General features: G+C 40.8%; 1 protein-coding gene across 1 annotated transcript in view; it reads right to left on the bottom strand.

Moving 5' to 3' along the window:
- The window catches only part of CCDC192 (coiled-coil domain containing 192), a 214,159-nt gene that overhangs the window by 119,807 nt on the left and 67,271 nt on the right, over window positions 1–27,081 (bottom strand). The window contains exons 4-5 of the mRNA XM_070411498.1: window positions 25,944–26,075; window positions 25,104–25,160 (exon numbers count right to left, since the gene is read on the bottom strand). Of these exons, the coding sequence (XP_070267599.1) occupies window positions 25,104–25,160; window positions 25,944–26,075 (189 nt within the window). The remainder of the gene's footprint in view (window positions 1–25,103; window positions 25,161–25,943; window positions 26,076–27,081) is intronic.

Below are 27,081 nucleotides of genomic sequence, written 5' to 3'. Positions count from 1 at the left end.
ACTGTGTCTTTGTCCTTAGGTCTGTGAAATTCCATGAGAAAAATCCTCAGAAAGAGCTCCATTAAAAAAAAAAAAAAAAAAGATTTGGGGAGTTTTAGAAACAAATAAAACCAATTCATTTTATATAAACCCCCAATGAGGAAAGCATTAAGAACAGTAGTTTTTTTGGGAAAATTTTCCACATTATTTCACAGGTTCCACTTCCTTAGTGTTGCTTGTTTGCTTTGATAAATAATATTTCCTCCAGCTGGCACATTTAAACAGGATCCATTCAAATGAATTTCATGGGACATTGAGCAATTCTGGTACCTTCCTCAATGAAAACTAAAGGTCATATTATTCTCTGTATCTTTTCCTTCCAAGAAGCTAGGAAAGAAGTTGTTGATATTATTGTTAATGTTTCAAAGAAAACTATAGCTGCTAACTTTTTTCTTAAGTGAAGCGGAGCTTTGGCCTTGGTCATGTCCTTGAAGATCGCTCTTCTTGGTGTTATTACTATTTCTCAGAGGGTAAGAGGTGGTATTAGAAGTTTTAGTCTTCCATTAGTTTGCTCTCACCTCTTCCCTGAGTATGTTCCTGGCTAGGAGTCTTGCTGTCGGGTGAAGTGTGCACTGCTGATGTGACAACCTGGTTGGCCTGGTGTGCTGGGTGATCTGAGGACTGAGCATTTTGGAAATGCCCAAGATTTTCATCAACAAAGAAAAAAACTGGCTAGTTGGCAACTAAGGTCAAATCAATAATGATCCTTTTGTATGGACACAGTTGGAACAGAAAGCCTTTCACCAATTTTAATAAAACCTCCAAAACATGATTGTAAGGAGGCACTGGGGGAAATCCTATCACCTTTTTGGAACATATAAGAAGGACTTTCAGGGTGACCCTAGAGGTCAGACAAGGAATGGAGATTTGGCGACGGATTTTTCCAACGAGAGAAGTTTCTAGTTTCTCATCAACTAGTTTAGAAGTAAGGCAAAGACCTCAGCAAGGCTTGAGAATAGAATGTATTGGCTAACATGAGGGACATTTTGCCCAGTATTGCTTTGCAGCCTTTAACCCATATGGTAGAGAGAAGCTAGTTCACTAGTAAAATAATCTTCAGTGTGGGGAATTGAATTGGGAAACTTAGTAGAGAAAGGAGAGGAATATGTTATGGACATACTAAAATGTGAATTCCAACAATGTGGCATAATGGAGACTTCTGGACTATCCCAAGGACATATATATCAACTTGGCACTTGGTAATAAAAAACAGAGTCTTTCTGACTGAAGGACTGAGCAGATGGTAGGGAAAAGAGGTGTGGTTGCAAACAGCCCCAGGCTTTGTCAACATCAACTGTACCCACAGACTTGAAAAGACGGACTTTACCCACATAAAGTGTGGGAGAGACGCCTGTATGATCAGGTTACCATCTGCACTATTGTCAGTAATTACTCAAAGGACAGGCACAAATCAACCAAAACGCCATAATAGTCACCTTCAGGAGAAGGGCAGGTTTGCCTGAATTTCCCTTTTGCAATGAAGAGCTGATAGGCAGGTATTTTGCTGGATTTGAGGCACTTCCTGAGGAGTGCTGAGGATCACTCCCTCTCTTCCTGGAAATCGTGCCTTCAGGCATGACACCTTGAACTATCGGGATTGCAACACAGAAGTAGTCTAACCCTGAAGCTAGGTGCCATTCTTGGGGAACTCTTCATATGCAGAGTGCTCTGAAGCAAAGCATGTGGTCTTTGCCCTTCCTGGAACCTCTGGTGGAATGCCCTCCCCCAGACATTCCTGGAGCTCACACTCTCACTGGGTGCCACCTCTGCTCTGAAATCATCTTATGCAGGAGGTCTCTCCCTACCACTATATAAAACAGCTCCCCTACCTAGGATTCTTACCCCCTTTCCATATTCTATTTGTCTCTTTAGCCTTCTCACCATCTGATACTCTATATTCTTGCTAGTTTATTTGCTTATCATCTCTCTTGCCCTATTAGAATGACAGTCCCACAAGAGCAGGGATTTTGCCCATTTTGTTTACTGCTATATTTCACCATTGGCATCCTGTAAATATTTGGGAAAGAAATGAATGAGTCCTTAAGCAAAGCTTTTAACTCAGTTTTCTCAGATCCATGGGCAGTTCAGACCCCAAGGCAAATGACAGAAAAGGCTTTTTTTTTTTTTTTTTTTAAGGATGTAACCTGAATGGGGCAAGTCCCAAGGCTAATCAATGTACCCAAGAGGAAAAGTGAAAGTTTCCTTACTCTCAGAATGGCAGGCGGTTTTCAGTGTTTCCTGACTAGGTTTCTCAACACAGGGTCCTACTGAGCCCTGAATATTATCCTTGGAGTGGCAATGGCAAGTTCCTGTCCTTAGGGGAAAAGAATCAGGACAACAAATTCAAATGTGGCCCTAGAAAACACCAGGATCCAATAATTGTTGACTTTTCTCTATATTTAATTTTCTTTAAATCTTCCCTTTACTGATTTAAGTTTCTGAGGTAGTCAATAGAGCTTGGGAAATATTTATAGTTACCTTAAAATTAAGTTTTATAGAAAGATTCATAATCAGTTGGATTTTATGTTAGGCCTTCTGTCCCATGGTTTCTGAGTTATCATCTTGTGTTTGAAGGCTTTTATGGCAGTTATAGTCATGGAGGAAATAGTCACCCATTAGCAAAGTTCTTCAAACATCACTGGGCTTAAGAACCACCTGAGAAGGTAGTTAATCTCCCAAGTTTTCTTCGTATAACTCTGAATTCCAGATGCTGCAGACAGTAGGTTCTGAGCTGAACTTTATGACTTTTTGCATGATGCCATACAAATAAATAAGATATGTAGATGATTGTACATAAAATGCTAAGGTTAAGTTTAAAATGCAAACCTTAAAATATTTCATAAAAATAAAAAAGGATAGAAGAATCCCAGAAAGTGGAGACTAAGGCTGCCTGACCAAGTTCAAGCACATTATAGACAATGGACTATTCATTTATTCTGAGGAGCTGGAGTCTAATTCTGTGTATTCTAAGTATGACACCAATGACTCTTCAACCTTGGACCAGCTGTTGACTCTCTCTATAAATTGGGAGGATCCAAGCAGAGAGGAAACTTTTTGTGAAGGACGTCAGAAGCCATGATGCTATATATACAATATATGCATTTTGTAAAGATTTCTAAAAAGAAACAACCATCAGAAGACCTGGCTTCTATGCTAACTTTCACTGTGGTGTTAAAGGTTTGCCAAGATGTAAGCTTCTTTCATTCCAGATCTTTAAAGTCACATTACAGAAGTGACCACCCGGATTCAGTATAAGAGAGCATATATTGTCATATCAGTGACTCCACCACATCAGATAAAGATAATCTTTCTACAACCTCAAATATTCCTCTGGAGATAACACACAGATTGTTTATCCTACCCGAGAACCACCTGTATTTGTATGGCAATCAGGCTGGAAAGATAGTAGAGAGTACAGGGCTGGGAACCTAAAACAGGGTCTGTTTACATAATTAGGTGGCAACAATCCAAACCCCAAAGTTCTTGTCAGGTAAGTAAGAAATAGGCACCTTTTCCTCTATAAGGAAGTTCTTTTTCAGTTTGTTTCCTAGTATTTGCCTAGTTTGTGCCCTCCCTGCTGTTCAATGGTTACTTAATTTAGGGACAATAAACGATCTTTACTTGGGATGATGGGCTCAAGCACTTGTAGAAAAGTGACCCTGTGATTGATATGAGTTGACATGTATCACACACCATACAAAACAAATAACTCCAGGATCCATTTCAACAGCTATTAACTTCACTGGAAACGCCCAGCACTGCTAGATTTTCTTTTTCCACTGAGAGTCCATAATACAGAGTGCTAGGATATTGCTGCCTTTCCTCAGATGTAAGGAAGTAAGAAGATGCTATGACCTGAAAAGCCCAGTGTTGCCAACTCAAGTGGGTTTCTGAAGAAACTTCCAATGGCTGCAGCCAGCTATAGACTATAGGGCATGTCTGTTGGATTTTCATTTAGGCCCTTTCTTTCATCTCTCCCTGCCTTTGAAGGTTGCTTCCTCTGCCTAGATCTCTCTCATACTCCTCTTTACTTGGTTGATTCCTCTACATAATTTAATAGTCAGTTCACGTATCACCCTCACACCTAGAGGCTTCCCTGAGCAATCCTCATCTCCAGCTTGGGGATGAGTCCTCTCAGTTCCCATAATAATTTTTGATTACTACCAACATACCATCTGGTATAATATGTGATTCAACCTACTCATCGTTAATCTTCTCCTTACAGCCGTGGTTCTAAATTTTGGTTGCACATTAGATTGATCTAAGGAGATTTTTAAAGTCCAGATGCCCTGTCTACATTCTAGACCAGTGAAATCAGGGTCTCTGGGGGATGGGAAACAGGATTTAGTATTTTTTAAAGCTCCCAGTTTAATTCAATTTGCCATACTGAAAGGCAGTTTTTGAATACAATTCTCTAATACAATGCACATACATAAGACATGAATGAGAGATCAGTGATAGTCAAGAAGCATGTCATTTCATTGGCACGAATTTCCAAAGGGGTTAGAATTGAAACTGACTGGCAAAGAAGTCCTCCTAAAGGTCTAATTTCTTATCCCGAAATCTGTGGCCAAAGGCAAAGTGAACACCCTAGGCCAGTGGTCGGCAAACTGCGGCTCGGCAAACCGCGGCTCACGAGCCACATGTGGCTCTTTGGCCCCTTGAGTGTGGCTCTTCCACAAAATACCAACTTCTGCGCATGGGCCATGAAGGTTCAATCGCATTGTACGTGTGCGCCCGCACGTGATATTTTGTGGAAGAGCCACACTCAAGGGGCCAAAGAGCTGCATGTGGCTCGCGAGCCGTGATTTGCCAACCACGGCCCTAGGCAATGGTCATGGAACTATCCTCAGTATATAACTGAGTCTCTCCCCAGTTCTCCTTTGAACTATTCCAATGTACCAAAGACTACACATTTATGAGCATTGGACATGCTAGTTGTTCAGGCCGAGCTCCACCTCAATCCTAGGTTTCCATCTCGTGTAATTTCTGTCTACAATGACTAGCTGAACACTGGCCTTTAAGCGTGACTCTGCTAGAGCTCTAAGTCCTTTGGTTACCTCATGAACCCTATTTCTGGGGATGGGTGTGTTTCACGGCTGGAAGTGTTGAGGGGGAAACATTTTCATGAGCTCAAACTGGACATAACTTGTTTTAATGCTTAATGTAAACATGTAGCTGTATTCTCATGAGCAATCGCACAAAGCAGAATAATGCCTCCTATTCTCACTTCCGCCTATTCCCTCTTCTGAACTTCCAGTCTGACTGGTTGCATTGTTCCTGCTCCCACTCCCACCCTGGTGCGCTCTGCATTCTCCCCTGGGCTGGCAGCAGCCTCCCTGTGTGATCGCCAAGCCTCCTCCTCCCACTTCTCCTCGAATCCTTCCTCTTCACTGGTTCTTCCATGAGGACTGACAATAACAACTCACAACCAAGCCTCCCTGCACCCATTAAGCCTGAAGGATAAAAGACTGGCTTGTTAGGATCAGCAAAAAATAGTTGAAGAGAGAACAATTAATAACTATTTCTTTCGGTTTTGCATTCCTTGGCCTTGTCCTGGAATCCTGTGACTGACTTGTATTCTTTCTACGAGAAGCTCAGGTCCTCCTTAGTTCCTGCATTACATTCTTGCCACAAGCGTTTAATGAAAAAAGCTTAAAAGGTGTGGAGTTATTTTTTTAGATCTTCTTTATGGTTAAGGTAACTCATTCCTAAACCATTTGTCAATACTTGAGCTGATTATTCTCTGAGAATCACAAACATTTAAACAAGTCTGTCTAAATCATTTATTCATATGGCTGCTGATTACTGTTACAAGTTCCAAGGCGATGGCAATACCTTCTCAGTTATAAAGGCTCAAAAGAACTCTCCTGGACCCCGACTTTCTCCCTGCAGGCTCCCAGTGGGGTTTATGTCAGCTCTCAATAAAGAGCACTTAAAACAAAGGGAAGAGATTGGGCAAAAGATAGAATTATTTATATTTGAAGCACTCCAAGTGATAAACATCTGCATATAAGCAGTTACTTAAGTTAACACTCAAAATTAGAAACAACTTCCTTCTTTTATTTTTCAAAACAGAAGATTGATATTCTAGGAAACGATATTAAAATTTACTTGTTTAAAAGTAAATTCTCCACAATTCTGAATTCCTCATTCAATTCAGTTGAAGGGGTTTCTACTCTAGAGGAATTCCTGACAGAGTATTTGAGAATGGGAAAGCCAAAGCAGAAAAGCGACAGACGAATACAACAGGGACAGTTTAAGTCCTATCCTGGGCACTGAAATTAGGAAAGTGAAGAATAGCATCAAAAAGATCTCTTGGAAAGTACCTGCCAGCTGAACCCCTCCTCCCTCTCCTGGCTCCCCCAAGAAAGACACACTAAAGTTTCCAGAAATGTGCATTCAAAAATGAATGTCAAAGACACTTTGGCCAAATCAGCTGGCTGCATTGTATTTCCAACAGGGGGAATGTGCATCACCAGAACTCCCAGTAGGGATGTTTGTTTATGGGGTCAAGCAAGAACTAGAGAGAATCAGGCAGAAAGACATTTTTCAGGGGGCCTGAGATACTAAAAACTAGGGAGGCAAAGGTGGAGGGACAAGAGTGTGGTCAGAATTACCTCTCAGCATCAAAGAAAATCTCTTTCCCTTGGAAAACTCCTCAGCCGTAGTTTTCCATTCCCTGTGGCATCAACAGCTGCCTAACACAATCACAGTGTTCTTATTCAGGTGAAGGTAAGCAAAGACACCAGTATTCATTCCTCTGGGCCTCCCTTGGCAGGTGCGGACAGTCTCCTACACACTCTTCTCATGGGCAGAAAGAATAAGTGCTTACAAGAATTAGTGCTTATAAGAATTAGTAAATCTTTGGATTTAACAGGGACATGTATTTATTGTGAATACAGTGAAGTACTTAAGAGTTAAGCTCAACAAAACGGAGTCAGGTACTGAAAATTTATGCTTTTAAACTGTTAGATACATGTCAAAACATATATTTCAAATGATAATCAGGATAAAGCAATAGCAGTAACAGACGCAGCAGCAGCAATTAATATCAACATTAATGAGGGTTGGCTATTGTCCCAGGCAATATTTTAAGCCCTTTACCTGGATCATCTCATTTAATCCTCACAACAACTCTACTGAGGCAGGTTCTATGATTTTACAGATAATCATGATGCTAAATTTTCAGAGCATTTTTTCACCATAGGAATGTTTGTTGGCTTTTTGTTGTTTTGTTTTTTTGTTTTGTTTTATTAGTTAGCAAGCACCTATATAAGTTTTAAGATGTGGCAGGTAGTGATCTAAGATTTTCTTTTAACTCATTTAATCCTCATGACAACCCTGTTAGCTAGATATATTTATCACCATCATTTTGGAGATGTAGAAGTTGAGCTTCAAGGAGTTGGAGCAACCTACCCAAGGTCACACAACTAGTAAGCTAGTAGTGTGGGCCTTTAACCCCAGGCAGTCTGTTGTGACTGCTCAGAGGGGAAATGTCTTATACAAACAGCTGATGCTCAAACATTTCTTAAATTTAGTCAACTTCCCCAGTTTCCTGGGGTGGGGAGGGGTGTGTGTGGAGTGTGGGGGTATTGTGAAGGAGAAGCTAAGGAGGGGAAGGAGAGGTGTTTATCCTGTCTGTCTCTTCTCAGAACTTGTCAGTGACACTATTGTACCTCATGATTCTTGGGTAAGAGTTCACATTTCCTCTTTAAGATGTTACCACCTAATAAACCTAGTAAGGATAGTAGACTGATCATTGGGGTTTAGAAGCTATCTAACATGTAAATAAACAATCAAAATCAATCTCAATGCTACTGGCTAAGTTAACAACTCAGATTTTATTTCACTTAATAATTTTAATACTTCTTTATCAATGAAATAAAATACAAAATACATTATATTTCTACTTAACAATCCAGACATACATTTCTACATAACTCTTTAGACAATCCCTTAAGTTTCAAATAAATCAATCTGGAAACTTCAACATTATAAAGAGAAATTGCCCCTACTGCATCAGTGACACCAGCTCTCACACCCATGCAAGGAGAAGAAATTAACATTCATTTATGGAATCTTGAGTACCTGAAAAGCCTTTGGTTGAGAGGCCTGGTCTCATTAATAGAATCTAAAAATACCTCAAGTAGGAAGGTGATAGAGTCTGGTGCTTTGAGAAGGGAAAGAAAATAAACAAACTTAAGGTGAGGAAGTTGGTTTATCCAAAACAAATAAAATGAAATATTGGGGGTTCTTCAGATGGTAGGGACCATACTTCACTTCTACCCAGGTCTGTTGGGTAGCAAGGCCTCAAATAGGCAGGTTCAGAGAAATGGTTGGACTCTGCATGCTATGTATATAGACTGGTAGCTCCTACAAATCTGTTAAGACAGAACTGAACTAAAATTGAGCCACAGGTCTTTGAATGGGATCATCAGCATGGGCACAGAGCAGAGGAAAGGGCAGCTACAATTGACTCGAAAATAATGGTCCTCAATTTTCGATGGCAAACCCCAGGGAGGAGAGAAGGCCACTGTTTCTACCAAATAACTGAGACCAAATTTCCTATTAACAATAACATAAAATTTGATTTATTTTAAAAAAAGGGAATGTGATACTTTTGTACGTTGAATATCATGGAGCAAGACATGAAGGGATATTGTATAATTCTCTGTCATACCATTTGATTGTTATTTATGGCATACATTTTTAATACCAGATTTCACAGGAATCATAATAATAATAAAACAATTTCAAATATCCTTCACTCTGGGGATAAATTGTCAATACTTATAGATCCAAGAGAAGATGAATGACAATCAAAATCTATGCTCCCCTCTTCTTCATGGGTCCATAGCTGGAATACCTTTCCCAGCATTCCTTGCAATGAATGTGGCCTCATGACTGAGTTCTAGCCAATGGAATGTGTGCAGAAGTGAAGTACCACTTCTAGATATAGCCCATTAGAAACCTCCTAGGCACATGCCTCCATGATCTCTTCTCCTCTGGCCAACTGAATCTATATGTCAAAGATGTAAGAAAATAGCATTCTAAGCCTAAAATCCAGTATAAACTTCACAGTTAGGCTTCCTATAAATGTGTTTTGTTTACCACACAGATAATTCTATTTTATTTGAATTAGTTGCCAACATTTATAAATGAGAAAATTTCACACAAAAATATGCATTTTCATCTTCTGAAAAACAGGCTAACCTGGCCAACTTGGACTTTATTCTGTTTTATGTAAGTCATGCACTCTCCAGACCCATATGACTTGTTTTGACCTCTTCCCTCTTTGACTTGTTCTGACCTCCTCCTTCTTCTGCATTACTTACACAGCCTTTGAGTGCAGTTGAATTTGCCAGCTAGATTATCATAAATAGCTGGGGATTAAAAAACTATGCAATACCAACTAGACTATAATTACAGTAAGGAAAGATGACTTTCACTATTTACATGGTTTGCCTTTGGCTGCATATAAAACCCACTGTTGCGTTTGCTGATCTGATATTTTTTATGCCCTCCCCACTGTATCTTTCAGTATTCTCTCTATAAAATCCAACATAAAATCTCATTTCAGAATTAACTCATTAGAAAATAATTGGTAACTTCTCCTTCCCCTAGTATGATGGGAACTATTTATCTGATTATTTTCCCATTTTGCCTTTTGACTGTTAGGAAGGTCAAAGCTATATTTCTGTTTCTACTATAGTGTATGGGAAGGTATAACTTAAACATGTATATCTATTTTTCTCCTTTTATTGCTATTTTGTTTCAATATATATATTCTCAATTATTATTATTTATATACTTTCAAAAGTTCAACTTGACAATTTCATACTTGCATTTCTTATAGGTTACCTAAAATTCTTTGTGAAATTAGAGTATAAATAAATATGGTTAAATGTTAATAACAGTATAAAATTATAGCAAGAAAGAAAGTTTATTCATAAAATGCCAGTCTATATCCATTTAAGATACAAATTTTTATTTGATTTTGTTTCTTCCCTTTTGAAAGTAGGATAAAATTACAAATAAATAATTTCTTGGTATCTTTTCTGGATAATTTACTATAAAATATAGTAGAGATTTGCAACCTTTTTCATCTCATGGTGCGTATAAACTATTAAAATTCTGCAGCACACCAAAAACAAGATTTTTGCTAGTCTGACAAAAAAAGTATAATTTTGATTGATTTACCAAAAAACAACAACACACACACAAAAACAAACAAACAAAAAACAAAAATCCCCACACCTCTAATACATTTGTGACTTTTTAAAAATCAGGTGCCTATACTTGTATGTAAGAATTTCTGGTACCAAGAATTAACTAATCAGACACAAGCGTATTATGCAATGTAACCGATAACAGGCAACTCTATTATATGACGTATATATTTATGATTTAAAATAAGGCATTCACACTGGACAATTACTGTGTTGACTGTTGTCACAGTGCCCTACCTAAATGGTCAGGTATTGAATGTTTTAAAAATTCTTGTGGCACACTGGTTGAAAATTGCTGGACGGGGGGAACCTGGAACCAGCTCTGAAGAACTGCCAGGGCTTTTAGGGAGATAGTCTGATCATTTCCCTTATGCTTCATTGATTTAACTTGGTACTGACATGTTTCAGAAAGAATTTAGGGTAGCTTGAAAAGATATGTATATATCGAGTTAGAAGCCACTAACATAAAAACTTGAAAGATACATAAAGGGAATTTAAGGGAAGCAAGTGGGAAGGTTGGTTCCAACAATACATGCCCTGACATCCTATGTAACCACTTGTTAGAGGTGAGGCACAGAGAACTTGACTCTAGCTTTTCTGGTAGTCAGAATAACCATTTATAAAAACATAGAACCCATGGGGTAAAAGCAAGCCCCGTGCACAGTTGAAGCACCAATATTCCTGATGCAGAAAGGCATACTCTCTGATATAATAATAAGTGTTTTCAATAGCAAACTAACAATAAAGACTCTAATAAACTCCAGAGGACAGTTTCTTATAAAATCTCTCCAAACCAAGTCATTAGCATCATGCCAAACCACCTTCCCCCATTCAATAAAAACAATTCTAGGGAAACTTGATGTAGTCTAGAAATGTGGCTTCCTGCTGATCTCACTTAATTCAGGAATGATTTGGGGGTATCTATTTGGAAAAAAAAAAAAGAACTGTAGTTCAGTTACTTCTCTGTGATATGTGTCCTTCCATTCAAGCTGTAGAAAGCTAACTATTGAGCCAAAGATAATACTTCTGGTTAGCCCCCGGAGTACACTTGAGCACAAAGCTCTCTGGTAGAAATGGTCAGCTGGTTGGAGTGGGAAGTGACATCCTCTTTTAGAAATTGTGGGACCTGAAATGATACTTCTTGAATTGAAAGGCTGCTCACCTTCATTAACCCACTGACTCACTGATTGATTCATTCATTCAACAAGCACTTACTGAGAACCTACTACATGGCAGACACCATAAATTAGAGCAAGGCTCTACTCCCAAGAAACTTACCTAATGGGGGATAAAGACAAATAAAATGACAAATATAAGGAGATTGTTCTAACAAAGGCATAAAAAAGACATTCTCCAAGGGAAGAACTGAGCTGAGGAAGTACTGACAAGACATGACAAGATTCTCCTCAGAAAGTAATTTTTAGTCTGATTAATCAATTTCCTAGCACCTCCTATAAAATAAACTGGCAGCCTAAAATGAGGTACTTTATGCTAGCACATCATTAACCACAACCCCATAAATATTGTGGAACAGTTACTGAAACCGTTCATTCTGGAACACCTGTTAATAAAAGTTTTGAACCATAGTTAATATATATATATCAGATACTCTATTTCATATGTACTAGCTCATTTCACAAGTTTTTGTACCCTCTGGATGACCCTATGAGGCAAAGTAATGATATTAATTAGCTTCTTACCACAGATAAGAGGAATGGAACTGTAGTAAATATCATAGGTCCTGAGGCTCAAGCCCAGTGCCTGGCTCTCCATGTCTATCCTCCCAGGTGGTAATTGGGTAGCAGGACTAATGGTCTTTTAAACTCCCCTCATGATTCATATAAATAGTTTATCTTTGTATTCTCCATAATGAAAGGGTATAATTCATTCATCTTAAAATGATTTCATTTAGATGCTGTAGTAATAGTACAGGGTGAGTTCTCTGTGAGCATTAATGGCTGCAAGTTTACATATATAAATTAGCAAATGGAAAAGTTCTTTGAACAATATTACATTATTTCCACCTGATTTTTTGACAAGTATACCAAAAATCTGTATTGGAATGTTTGGGCCTCTAAACTGTGTATATTCTTTTTTAAAAAATATATATTTTTATTGCTTTCAGAGAGGAAAGGAGAGGGAGAGAGATAGATAGAAACATCAATGATGAGAGAGAATCATTGACCGGCTGCCTTCGGCATGCCCCACATTGGGGATGGAGCTGGCAACCCGGCATGTGCCCTGACCAAAAATTGATCCATGACCTCCTGGTTCATAGGTCGATGCTCAACTACTGGAAGTAAACTCTTTATATTCTTTATAAAGGATGTTGGTTTGAGAAGTCCAAGTTTATAAAGCAAGAAACTGAAATATATATTTGAAGAAATGCATAGTCAGCTAATAGGTACTTAACAAAAAAGTGCAAGGATTACACCACGTGTGCAATCAGGTGGCTAAACAAATTTCAGACACATGCAGTGTTCTAAAGTAGCTGGGGTGACAGGAATTGTCCTTGAGTACTTGTTCAGCTTGAACTTATATGTCATTTATAAAAAAATAAAGAAACCAGACTCAAATCTGGTCAGAAAGGGGAAAATGTGAGCCAGAATCCAGGCTTGGGTGATGTGCTAACCAAACTGATGCGTTGGGTCCCTGCCCCTCAACCTGCCTTTACTGGTTGATCCTACAGCTAAGATTTAGTGGTTCCCATAGGAATTTATTATGACTTGGCTTTTTAAGGAGAGAGAGAGAAGAGAAGAGAAGAGAAGGGAAGAGAAGAGAAGAGAAGAGAAGAGAAGAGAAGAGAAGAGAAGAGGAGAGGAGAGGAGAGGAGAGGAGAGGAGAGGAGAGGAGAGGAGAGGAGAGGAGAGGAGAGGAGAGGAGAGGAGAGAGGAGAGATTATATTATGACTTGGCTTTTTAAGGAGAGAGAGAGAAGAGAAGAGAAGAGGAGAGAAGAGGAGAGGAGAGAGGAGAGAGGAGAGAGGAGAGAGGAGAGAGGAGAGAGAAAAGAGAAGAGAGAAAAGAGAAGAGAGATTATATAAATAAGATCCTTGTGAAGCTCCAAAGTTTTACTTTGAATATTGCTCATCAATGTGCTAGAGATTATCTATTTAGCCATGCCTTGTCAGGCAGGATGTGTTTCATGCTGGCAGCTTTAAGAGAACTGACTGGGTTATGAGCAACTTGCTGGTGTGGAGGGAGAGCTTGGACCCCTTCCCCTCTAAGCTCACAGAGATGCTTGGCAGCAACACTCACAGTGGGATTTGAAAGCCTTAGCCTCTCCAGATCAAGCATGTGGGAGATGAGCCATGGAATATCTACCTAAAGGGTTAAAGTAAAGAAGCAAATAGCCATCCAGTCCGGATAATCCAACCAGCGAGGTTGGAATGCAGAGAGGAGTTAACTATAATATAATCAACTAACGCTATGAAAATATTTCTGAGATTTATCCCATGTGCTGCTATTCAGTACCAATGGGTTCTGTTCCTAAATAATTATTGAGAAATTTTCCATTTAAATTGACATGTCTGGCTCTAAAAGAATGGCCCACTGGCAAAGAATTCCCCTATTCCTACATTGGCTCCTGGTAGTGCTCTATTAGATTCTACTACCAAAGTCTCTCAGGCTGATTAGCTCTGCCATGAGGTCTGTAGATTACAATAAAGTTAAAAGACCATAAAAAAATAATCGACACAAACAGCATGTGTGTTGGTGTGTGCATTCAACAAAATATCTTAATTAAGACTAAAATCAAGCTTATGAAACACGGGACCTAGAGTCATTCAACTCTACATTCGACTCTTTTCTTTGCTACCTATTGGTTGTTTGTAGTGAATAGTCAGGCTTCTTACTGTCTCTCTTGACTCTCACTTTCTTTATCTTATAGAGGAGGAGCCATACCTGCCTCACAGGATTGTTGTGAAAAATAAATGATGCAATGTGGGTGGGAGCATTTAGGAAACTATAAATTGTTACATAACTCTAAGGTGGTGGTTCTCAACTTTCTGGCCCTTTAAATACAGTTCCTCATGTTGTGACCCAACCATAAAATTATTTTCGTTGCTATTTCATAACTGTAATGTTGCTTCTGTTATGAATCGTAATGTAAATATCTGATATGCAGGATGGTCTTAGGCGACCCCTGTGAAAGGGTCGTTCGACCGCCAAAAATGTCGCAACCCACAGGTTGAGAACCGCTTCTCTAAGGTGTTATTACTGTCACTTTACCTTGGAATTAGTTATGTCAAGCTTTGGGAATGAAGTGATACTTCTAGAGCACACAGAAGTGTGGGAGTAGAGGGAAAGGAGCAGGAAGATCATTCCTATTTGGCTCGTGAGTTGAATGAACATGTCCTATGTCCTATGATTCCAGCTAGTTGTACTAGGAATCAGGCCTGGAGGTTTCCCAGAGCCAGGAGTATAAGGGTGGAGAGGCTGGCTCCCAACAGCGAGATGCTGGCCAGGGACAATGATTTTGGTGAGAACAAAGGGTCTAAGTTGACATTGGTGGGGACTTTATTGGACAGTTTAGTGCTTCTCAGACATTAGCCATGATCAGAATAACCTGGGGGACTTTAAGAACACATATTGCTGGACCCCACTTGCAGAGTTTCTGGTTTAGGAGGTATATGCCAGGGCCTCAGAATTTGCATTTCAAACAGGTCCCAGGTGACTCCAATGTTTTCGATCCAGGGGCCACACTTTGAGAACTACTTAAATAGATAGCATAAGAGCCCTAACCAGTTTGGCTCAGTGGATAGACTGTTAGCCTGCAGACTGAAGGGTCCCAGGTTCAATTCCGGTCAAGGGCACATGCCCGGCTTGTGGGCTACATCCCCAGTTAAGGGCGTGCAGGAAGCAGCCGATCAATGATTCTCTCTCATTATTGATGTTTCTCTCTCTCCATAAGAATTATAGCCCTCAGCAGTTAAACAACTGAATCTGATTCTGCTAGCTTAAAGATAAAGGGAATTTTCTTCAAGCTAACTAGGGTGATTGGGTGGTTCCTAAAAGGAATCTAATTTAGATATAGACAGGAACTAGAGCAGTTCTGGTCCCAGTAACACAACTCCTTTGTCATGATGCCAGGGCATCACTGTTAAAATATATCACTGTTTTTTCCTCTCTTGCTTCACCGAAATTAATATTTAGAGTCCAATTGACTTAGGGCTGACAGGATACTTTGAAGTATAGGCCCTCTAAGACTGTGTAGAATGGGAGAGATGCCACTGAAAAGAGTATCAGGGTGATGTTGCTAACCGTGTTAGTGGATACTTAGGCAACCAAAAACAGCAAGGCAACAAAGGAAGCCCATCTCCTCTATCACAGTAGAAAAGACCAATTAGCAGAGGGCCAGGAATTCTAGGGGAGAGAAGTCTGCATTGGATCTAAATTGGGGGGTCTCGTAGATTCTTAACTTAGAAAGCAAAATGACAGTTGAGAACTTCCTTTGAGAAGGCAAGGAAGAAGTTAAACCAACTGCCTGGGGTATTCCTGGTAGCTCCTCCACGCCCTCCATTCCTGATGCTGAGCTTCAGGACCGTTGCTACCAAGTCTAAGTATGTCCTCAGGAGCTTCTCTCTTCAAAGACACACTCATCTATCCTACAGCTTGAAGCACACTGTTTTATTCATTGGAAGGGTTCCTTCTTCAGGATATTTTAAAATTTCAGTTTATTATGAAATATTTTAAGCATACAGAACAGTATAGAGAATAACATAACACTTGGGTTGCCGGGAGCCGGTCCATCCTTGCTGTTTCAAGGGACCTGGCGTATATGGCATACTGTTCTTAATATGTTTGCTCCCCTTCTTGGTGCTATGTGTTTTAACCAAAGTCACCTCTCCGAGAAAGGTTGTTTCCCCAGGTAGGAATTTTTCCCGGAGGTTAGGGAGGGGATACAACCCCTTAATTAAGTGCCAGGCGGGTAGTTAAGCTACATAATCTTTACTCCCTGGAATGGAGATAAGAAACACCCTAACCTTTGTAATAGAAATTGACAGGATTAAAATCGGCTGGTATAAATACGGATGTAACAAGACAATAAACGTCAGATCCTAACCAGAACCTAGCCAGAGAACATGGCAAAAGATCCTGGACAGAACCTGGCTACAGAACTTCACTGGAGAACCTAGACAGAACATGGCAAAAGAACCTGGATAGAACCTGGTGACTGAACCTGGCTAGAGAACCTTGCAACAGAACCTGACTACAGAACCTAGAGACAGAACCTAGCGAGAGAGCTTGGCACCAGAACTTGGTTGGAGATCCTGACCAGAACTTGGTTGGAGTTCCTAACCAGAACTTCGCTGGAGATCCTGACCAGAACCTCGCTGGAGATCCTGGAGGGAGAACCTCGCTATGCTGATGAACTGAAACCAGTTTCCATGTCATTCATTCTTCGCCGACTCCGTCCACACCTTTGGGGACCCCTGGACCTGCTGGGGTTGGACCCCGGCATCTGGCGCCCGAACAGGGACCCTTAGGTAAGCCCCCCTGCACTCGGGACGGATAAGGACTCCACTGTAGGAAGAGGGTGGATAGTTTTCGCCGACTCCGTCCACACCTTTGGGAACCCCTGGAAAAGGATTCCCCTAGGTAAGCCCCCCCATTGAGAACCCCCACACTCGGGATGGATAGGACTCCACCAGGGTGCTACAGACCCCCCTATAGAGGATAAGTAGGGTAAGAAGGTGGATAGTACAGAACTTAGATTGAGAAGATGTGCCATACTGAGTCCAAAGAAAGAAGACTCTGTATTGATCTTTAGATTGAGAAGATGTGCCATACTGAGTCTAAAGAAAAAAGACTCTGTATTGATCTTTTAACACATATGCTTGCTAGCAGAGGAGTTAAGGTTACATCCAGTCAGACGGAATGTTTTATACAAGAAGTATGTCCATGCTTTTCTGAGGAAGGAAAGGTGCCGGAAAGGTAAATGTAGAGGCATGGGAGAAGATAGGCCCAAGGAGCCTTATCCTTAACCCCACTGCAGCCTTTCCACCCCGGAAAAGTGCAGGAATGGAAAGCTCTCCCTGGGGTGATAGATCAGGACTCCAGTAATATCAGAAAGCACTAATCCTACTCTTAAAATGGATACAAGAGAGCATTTGGGTTTTTTTTCTTTTTAATGCCTGCCTTGGATTGAGTAAATGCATTATGTGCGTCACCACAATGGATCCAGAGAAGCTCCTTGTCTCATCGTTCCAAAGACTTGGAGTTGCCCCATGACAGAAGAGCGGAAAAAAGAAGAAAAGGAAGGCTATGCAAGGGACTGAGATGCCAACATGGGGTCAGCTGAAGAAGTTAACAACTGAGGCCCAACAGATGGTAGAAAAGCAAGAAGTGGAAGCTAATCTCTCAGCCAAGTCCGAGGACTCTGAGTAAATCAGCAAAAGAAACTTTCATTTAGCAGAAACTCACTTATTTCGTCAAATGAAAAAACTTACAGGAGCCTGGAAGGGACCTGATGTACTTTTAACCTGGGGGAGAGGAGATGCTTGTATATTTCCACAGGATGCAGACTCACCTGTGTGGATTCCAGACCATCTAATCCGACCTTATGTCACACCACTCTCCATCCCCTCCTCCTCCTCCTCCTCCCCGGTATCATCCATATTGTCCAACCCAGAGGGCACAGCTGACTCCTCCCGGACACCGACACCACCATCAAGCACAGCCCTGATGGACCCTTTGACGCAGCCCTTCAACTCGCTGACGCTTCAGGAAGCCCGTCGCCAATGACGCTGCCCGCTAGCCAGATCAACAAGGACAACCAAACCCCCGACTTGAGGACAGCTGAAATCCCTAGACTGAAGAGACCAGCAACCTTCTACAAGAACAAGGCTCCTTGTGCACTCCATCCACTATGTTTATAGCTATGCTTGTTGTCATTGCTTGCCAGTCTTCTTCCGAGTCTTAAACAACCCGAGAGGTGGCCACTGATTTGCATGCGCTATCATTTAAAAAATAAAAAAGGGGGAATTTGCCGGGAGCCGGTCCATCCTTGCTGTTTCAAGGGACCTGGCGTATATGGCATACTGTTCTTAATATGTTTGCTCCCCTTCTTGGTGCTATGTGTTTTAACCAAAGTCACCTCTCCGAGAAAGGTTGTTTCCCCAGGTAGGAATTTTTCCCGGAGGTTAGGGAGGGGATACAACCCCTTAATTAAGTGCCAGGCGGGTAGTTAAGCTACATAATCTTTACTCCCTGGAATGGAGATAAGAAACACCCTAACCTTTGTAATAGAAATTGACAGGATTAAAATCGGCTGGTATAAATACGGATGTAACAAGACAATAAACGTCAGATCCTAACCAGAACCTAGCCAGAGAACATGGCAAAAGATCCTGGACAGAACCTGGCTACAGAACTTCACTGGAGAACCTAGACAGAACATGGCAAAAGAACCTGGTGACTGAACCTGGCTAGAGAACCTTGCAACAGAACCTGACTACAGAACCTAGAGACAGAACCTAGCGAGAGAGCTTGGCACCAGAACTTGGTTGGAGATCCTGACCAGAACTTGGTTGGAGTTCCTGACCAGAACTTCGCTGGAGATCCTGACCAGAACCTCGCTGGAGATCCTGGAGGGAGAACCTCGCTATGCTGATGAACTGAAACCAGTTTCCATGTCATTCATTCTTCGCCGACTCCGTCCACACCTTTGGGGACCCCTGGACCCGCTGGGGTTGGACCCCGGCATTGGGTGTCTACCACCCAGTTATCCAGATTTCTCTTTTTGAAATAATCCCATAAAATATTATAGAAATTTTGGCACTGGTCAGGTCTTGGGGGTAGCTGGCCTTTGGAATGTAGGTGAGGGTGGGGAGGCAAACCTCTGGACTGCTACAGATAATCAGATCATCAATGATGGAGTGGAGGGCCAGGGCTGAGTATTTATACCCCCCAAATGTTAAAAATAGGCAAGCAATGGATTTAACAATTTGGAAGGCATTCATTTTAAAAGGATCCACCTCCTCCCCTCATAAAAATCCCTAGTCTGACTCAAATTGCCCTAACACGGACAATTATCTTTAAGTGATTGTAAGCATTCACTCCAAATATTGTTTAACACGTTAAGTGCCCAGTCAGTCGCCGGTGACTGACACTATACTTTCCCTCTGGAAGACAAAACAGTCTGGGTGTTTAACGTGTTAAGCTCGCTAGGTCCCTAAGCAGATAAGTAATCATGTGGGAGGGAGTTAAAAAAACACCCAGGCAGGTTAGCCCTGTGGGTGGCTCAGAGTGAGTACCCATGTATGCGTTGGGAAGGGCAACCCTTTGTAATCTTTTGAAAATATAAGCAAAGTGATTAGGCAAAGTAAAGATAATGGAAAGAAATTTTAATCATCAAAATATTAGCAGTGACAACTCACTCTGAAATGTTTAGGCTTGTATTTCCTCTTCATTCCATAGCTGTCATTTTAAATATACAATAATATAATTCAATTACTGGATTCTAGAAAAGTAAACTCTTAATAAAAGGCAGCCAGGAACCCTATGTTGTTAATTTTCATGTTAAGACCATAGTTTCCTTTAGATGTTCTTACTGCTGCTGAAATAGGGGTTTCCCACGACTGTGTTTTCTTTCTGTGTTATTTTTCTTTTTATTTCTATTCTAAGAGATCATTACCTTTTTTTCTTTCATGTTATATTTTCAAAATATCAATTTCAGATTAAGGTTATGCTTTATGTAACCGGTATTTTTAAGGAATAAAATATCATAAAGTAATTTTCCTAGAGATTTAAATACCGAGATAAGGTTATTTTTAATTTAGTCATTTTAACAATTCATTTCCATGAAATCTGTGCAAAGCCGTGAGCCAGACACGTGAGAGGCATAAAGATAAGCAGACTTGCTCCTATTCTCCAGGGGCTCACAGTCTTGGGGAAGAGCCAGGCCACATCAAATAATCTATTGGGGGTCAGAGTGTGAAAGTGACAGAAGAGAGGGACAGAGAAGATCTGTGAGAAGACCAAGGAAGGAGAGATTAATTCTAGTTTGATGGTGAGGGGAAACTTCCTGGAAGGAACAATCTCAATGAAGAATGAGAAAACTCTGGCAAACACAGTGGTGGGGACAGATACTCTAGGTGAAAAATATACCAGGAGCAAAGTCTCCAGGACAGGAATGCATGGGTGTACTTGGGGGTCACAGATGTGTGATGGAGAGGAGGCAGGAAAAGGAGTCAGGCCCTCATTTTCAGGAGGTTGGACTTTATTCTGGGATAATGGGCAAACGTTTTCTTACTCTAGGCTTTCAAACAGGAAATGACATGGTCGGAGTAAAATTCAATTCAATTCTGCACTTGGGGTAGTGGGTACAGAAACATATTCTTGGCACTGCCTTTAATGATCTTCAAGTTTAGTGGGAGATGGATGTATAAACAGATAATGTCAATAAAACATATTTTGAGCTAATACAGATGTCTGTACAGGAGACTGTGGCAGCCTAGAGAAGGTACTCCGGGGGAGAAGGGAGAAGCTGATCCATGATATGAACCATGCAAGAAGAGTAAGAATTACTTGCATAAAGAGGAGAGGGGAGGATAATCTAGACCAGTGGTCGGCAAACCGCGGCTCGAGAGCCACATGCGGCTCTTTGGCCCCTTGAGTGTGGCTCTTCCACAAAATACCACGTGCAGGCACACACGTACAGTGCGATTGAAACTTCGTGGCCCATCTGCAGAAGTCGGTTTTCGGCCTGGGCGAGTCTATTTTGAAGAAGTGACGTTAGCCCTAACCGGTTTGGCTCAGTGGATAGAGCGTCGGCCTGCGGACTGAAAGGTCCCAGGTTCGATTCCGGTCAAGGGCATGTACCTTGGTTGCGGGCACATCCCCAGTGGGAGGTGTGCAGGAGGCAGCTGGTCGATGTTTCTCTCTCATCGACGTTTCTGACTATCCCTCTCCCTTCCTCTCTGTAAAAAATCAATAAAATATATTAAAAAAAAAAAAAAAAAAGAAGTGGCGTTAGAAGTGGGGGGTGTTGGTCCCTGGGGCGATGGGAGACGTGCGCAGGCGGGCCGCGGGATACGCAGCGCGGGGGAGGTACATTGTTTTGAAGTACATTCGCTGAGGTCGACCCCTTCCAACTTTCCCATCCACACTCGTCTATCTGAAACAAGTATACAAGACGAGCGTGGATGGGAGAGTTGGAAGGGGTCGACCTCAGCGAACGTACCTCAATCAGATTGAGGACGTTTTTAGCAAAGGCCAGCTTAGGAGTACCCTAATTAAGTTAATAACAATGTACCTACCTATATAGTTTAAGTTTAAAAAATTTGGCTCTCAAAAGAAATTTCAATTGTTGTACTGTTGACATTTGGCTCTGTTGACTAATGAGTTTGCCGACCACTGGTCTAGACCAAGAGAACAGAGAGAGCAAAGTCACAAGCACCAGCTGACACTGGATGTGTAAAGACAGCAGGTCCATTTTACTGGCCTGTTCAGCATGAGCCAGAGAGAGGAGAGTGAGGGAGATGATGGTCTTTTGGAAATGTCCCTCAGGGTGGAGTCAGGGAAACAAGGAGACTACTAGGGTGGTCAAGGCCTACAGTAGTGTTACATTTAGGAGGCACGGCCCAAATGGGAATTCCAAACTTTACACACGACACGTACTGCCTGACAACTCTTATTAATACTCCCGGTTATTTCCTCATCTCAAGCATCCCCAGAACTCCCAGAAGTTCAATCTCCCCAAAGAGCTTTCGCCCCATCTATGGGATTCCCTTCCCACCACCTTGGTTCCTTAGTTCCCTTTCTCTTTTCTGCTCTTCCCATGGGACACCCGTTCTCCCTGTGAGTGCTAATTCTTGGCTCAGTTTAGTTTTCTGCCCCATCCCAAATCTTTCCATGTTGATTTTAGCCTTTCTCGCCTCTGCAGCCAGGGCCTATGATGTGAAAGTGAGTGGGCTACATTGTGATTGGGAGGGAAGGGCTCAGCAGGAGGCTAAATTGGCGATGGAGGCAGAGAGAGGTAGGGTTCTAATACGGCTTCTTCCATCTAGAATAAATGCCAGCAGTGTGGTATTATTCACCATGACTAGGGAATACAGAGGAGCATATTTAAGAGATGGGAATAGAAGATGATAATTTTGACTTTAGATATGCTGAGCTTGGAATGTCAGCAAGATAGTCAGGTGATATTTAGCAAGCACAGTGCTTTAATTCGATGTAATAGGCCAACAGTCTCCAAACCTGTGTGTTTAAAATGCCATTTATGGTCAAACACCAAAGACAAATATCACGCTCTGGTCCTTTCTTGGAGATTGATTATACACTGGTAAGTCCTTGTAGGAAAACACCCATTTAACTTAATTTCCAATGCCTTTTCCATATTTCCCCCAAAATATCTATTAACATCATTTGGAATGTTTTTTCCCGGAACAATGTTTTAAGAAATGCTTATTGGAGCACCAAGGAGCTGTAATCTGGGGATGATTAAAATAGGAGGAACTTGGTAGGGGTGGAGGGGGTTATTTGCATGGAAGTGAGAGTTGAAGCATTATGAACTGGTGAGTCACCTAAGAAGAAAGAAGATTGGAGATAGAATCTTTATAAACACTGACTGATGCCGTAAATGGCATGTAGGAATATAGTTTGGAGAGGCAGCAAATTGTGAAAGAAAAAGCATGGGTTTCAGAATTAACATGTGTGACAAGTGACCTAATCTCTAAGTCTCAGTTTTCTTATCTGAAAAATAATGCCTACCTTGATGGGTTGTGCTGAGATTTAAAATAGAATATATGAAGCACCTACCGCACAGTATACACATAATCCACTCTCAATAATCAGTGTTATTCATATTTATCTTTATTTAAGTATTGTTGATTAGTTGAAGCAAAACTTTGATGATCACACTGCTATATTAAATCTGAATGTTGGAACCATCACGTAGGAGAAATCTCAGTCATTCGTATCAATACCCTCAAACAAGGAAGCAGTCCCAGTTCAGACAAGCCTGGGATGGGAACAGTCGGGGACAGGAATGGCATCCACAGGAACTAGGCAAGGGAAGAAGACACCACAGGAATTTCCCTAAGGCGCCCATGACTATGTTTTTTCATCAGTTTTTCATGAAGAGATGCTGGAAGCTACTATTCAGAACCTTAGTGAATTATTTGCTCTCCCTAAAAAATTCTGAGCTAAACCCCCGCTGGGCATCTGGCTGTAGGTATCAGTCAGGCCAGAGGAGACGTCCCCTGACAAGAGCCATTATCCAGCATCCGCAGGGGCAGGCCAGGGGAGAGCCCGGGGGATAGAATACTGGGCTAATGAGACAGACTTCTGTCTGAAGATGTCACAGTGGCACAAAAGCAGCCTCAGTCACTTCCAATATTGGTCAACTGAGCATACAAGGTCAAAAAAGATTTTGAATTTAGAGTTAAAAGCTCTGCTAACTGCCACAGCCGGTTAGCTCCTCTCCATCCCAGCGCAAAACTGGGACAATTACGGTGATTTTATCTGGATCAGCTCATTTCAAATCCCAAAGGGATGGTGACTAGAATTTATTATTTTGCAGTTGTTTTTTTTTGTTTGTTTGTTTTGTTTTCTGTAGGACTCCTGGACTCCAGCCTCTCAGGTCTCCCTCAGAGTCCCCAGAGAGGTTTGTTGTTCATATTGGCCATTTAACATGACTGGCCAGTGTTCTTAATTGAGAAGCCATCCCATGACACCCACGATGTAGACAGAGGTCACTAAAGATGTGAGCAAGTCTTTGAGGAAGCGTTTAGGGCATCGAGGTTGTTCAGATCCTTGGGAAGGGACAGCGTCAGGGTGACGGCTGGTTTATGTGCGTGGATGCACAAGGGTATTGTGGCAGGAGTTGCTCATTAGTTGTTCTCTGAGTAAAGCGAGGCTAAAATATAAATGAAATCTACCCTAGAAATTCATAGGGTCTCTCTCAGGGATGTACTTCCTGTTGAAGATAGACAATTCTGTATCAGATTTGTTTCTATGATCAGCTAAAAATCATAAGACTGGGGCAGAACAAATACAGTATATATAAAACAGTAAACAGTGCTGCTTGAAATAGTGTTGAAAGACTAGCAGTTTCAGCATTACCTGAATCTAGCATCACCTAGCAATACGAAGCCTCAGGTTCCACTCTAGGTATACAGGAAGCAGAATCTCTAGGCAACGTGTTTTTAAAATTACTCTACATTAAAAATAAATAAATAGAAAAATAAAAGTTTTCCAGATAATTCTTGCTGTGCTAAAGTTTAAGAAGAACTGCTGTATGCTGTAGGCCTATATTCAATGTGTCTAATATTTCCACTTCCATGTATCTCACTAAACTAGCCTGGTTTCCTTGTCTTTCTACTCTTTGTTTCCAGCTGTTTTATCCTGGTGGTACCTGATCAGACCACCTGGTTATATAGGAACTCAGTTTTATGTTTTAACATCCACATTAATCAGAATTCTTTTATGCGACTCTGCATAAAAATACTGATTCTTAGTCTTGTGATTTGGTTTGCAGCAAAACACCACAGTTATTATTTATGTATTTATTTTTATATATTGATTTTGAGAGACGGAGAGAGAGAGAGAGAGAGATAAGAACATCAATTTCTTGTTCTCCTTACTTATGCATTCATTGATTTTTTTTAAATTTTGTTTTATTGCTTAAAGTATTACAAAGAGGTTGATTCTTGTATGTGCCCTCACCGGGGATGGAACCCACAACCTTGGCATATTGGGACAACATTCTAACTAACTGAGCTACCCAGCCAGGGCTTGAATGACCAGTTATAACTTCTGAAAATTTTCTGTTCACGTCCAGGATAACAATGGTATAAATTAAGAGATGAGAAAGGAAAGAAGTGCTTACATGGGCTGTGAGTTGCTCCTGGGAAGCTTTCACTTCAGCTTGTAATTTCTCAATGTACTGAAATGGAGAAAAGTTTAGAAACAAAGTGTATAACTATTCTTTTTACACATTCAAAGTATTCCAGATATAAATATGTACCAGGTCTCAAATTATTGAATGGCATTATCTCAGCTAGAGGTTTTGAAAATGTTCATTAAAGAAATTATTGCATCCATCCCTATCTCTTTTCCATCCTATGGAAGAGCACAGTGATAAAGGACATGAGTGTGTTAAGAGTTAGAAATGATTGGGAAAAATAATGCTTGCTGATATATTGTAGGTAATGCTAATCTACCTTATATCCTATATACATGTATATGAGGCCAAATGGGTTTGTATCTGCCTTTGTAACACATGGATATGTTTTTCTAAGAATATATATATTATAAATATAATAACCATATATAAATGTCGAGAGATCCAGAGGTTAATAACTTCTTATAAAGGAATTGATTAAAAGCATATGCCAAATCTTCTGATCCACTGTTTTATTAGATAGAAACTATTCCTTGATTGAAACCTTGAAAACTAAGAAACATTTGTATAGTCAATACCATTTGCTAAATAAAGTATTCAGATAATACGGTTCAAAGGGATACATGTCAAACAAACTTTAAAAATATTACTATGTAAATATTTATCAGGGAATACAATTAGTAGTATGTTTAGCAAATACAAATATTATTTGCCATCTTGAACTTAAACCCAAACTTCCAACCCAGCCAATAAGGACTGCAGAATTGTCAGTTCACATCAGTTTAGGTAACTTAAAATAAAGGTGATCTTTCTTCCACTACATACCTGGTCTTTTTCAAGAACCATTTTTTCATATGGTTCCCCACTGTGTTCCTTGTGGTCCAGAGCCTTTAGCTTTGCCTCCAGCCAGGAAATTTGCTCCAGCAGTTTTGACTTTGTTTCTTCAGAGGCTGAAAGCTAAAGACATTTGCTTGTAAGGGTATATCGGCACAGTGACTTTTTAAAAAGCTGCTTTTTAAAAGTCCAATTTATAAACTAATTACCTCAGCCAATACCTATTAAATATGAAAATGGCTTCTTGACTATTCCTCATAGATGACACATGAAACAACATCATAGAGAGGAAAATAACATTGCTTTTACTTATTTTTTCATAATAAAGATTTTCTGGGCAAGAGATGAGACCAATAGTTACAGCAGGCGGAGAGATTTCTAATGCAGTGATCTCAACCGTCATCTTTATTATGTTTCCAGATCACTTTATTTGTACAGCTGCATCTGAAATCTGTACTGTGCTTTCCATGTGGTTCTTGAAACTGAACTCTTGGGGGACTACAGTTCTCTAGAAAGAGTAGGAGTTCTGACCCCCTTAAATGATTACCATATAAGCAGCTGGGTAGATGGAGCTAAAGGGAAAAAATGCAGGAATTTCAAGTTGAAGTCTGATCAAAGGCTAATCTATGCTAAACTTAACAACAACAACAACAAAAGTCTAGAAGTGACTGTCTTTGTTTTACTGTTTGTAGATTCCTCTTGAGGAAAGTGGTAGTTTGATAGTCCCTACTCCCTTAATTCCCTTGGAGGGCCCTGGACCAGCTTTTCCTTTCATCCAGGCAGCTTGCTGTGCGTTTCCTCTGTAGGTCAGCAACAATTCTGAGAGTGCCTGGAAAGGGACACACAGCCTTGTGTTCATTCCAGGTCCAGCGTGTCCCCTGGGCGGGCATCTCAGAGGACGCATGCCGCCTTCATGTTACTCTAAGCATTATTGTGAAGCATATTGTCGCATCTTGAAAAGTGCAGCCAGTATTTAATGACAATTTACCAAATATAAAGAGGTTGATCTGCTGTGGAAATCAGGTGGGAACATCATATATACTAGCATCCATCCAGCCATCTACACAAATCATCCACTTAACAAATATTCGTCTAGTTGGCACTCTCCACAGCCATTGTGTTACATGCT

This window comes from Myotis yumanensis, unplaced genomic scaffold, assembly GCF_028538775.1.
Source record: "Myotis yumanensis isolate MYYU_CA2020_CCGP unplaced genomic scaffold, mMyoYum1.0.hap1 SCAF_4, whole genome shotgun sequence".
NCBI classification, from domain to species: domain Eukaryota; kingdom Metazoa; phylum Chordata; class Mammalia; order Chiroptera; family Vespertilionidae; genus Myotis; species Myotis yumanensis.
This window is presented reverse-complemented; position numbering and strand designations above follow the sequence as displayed.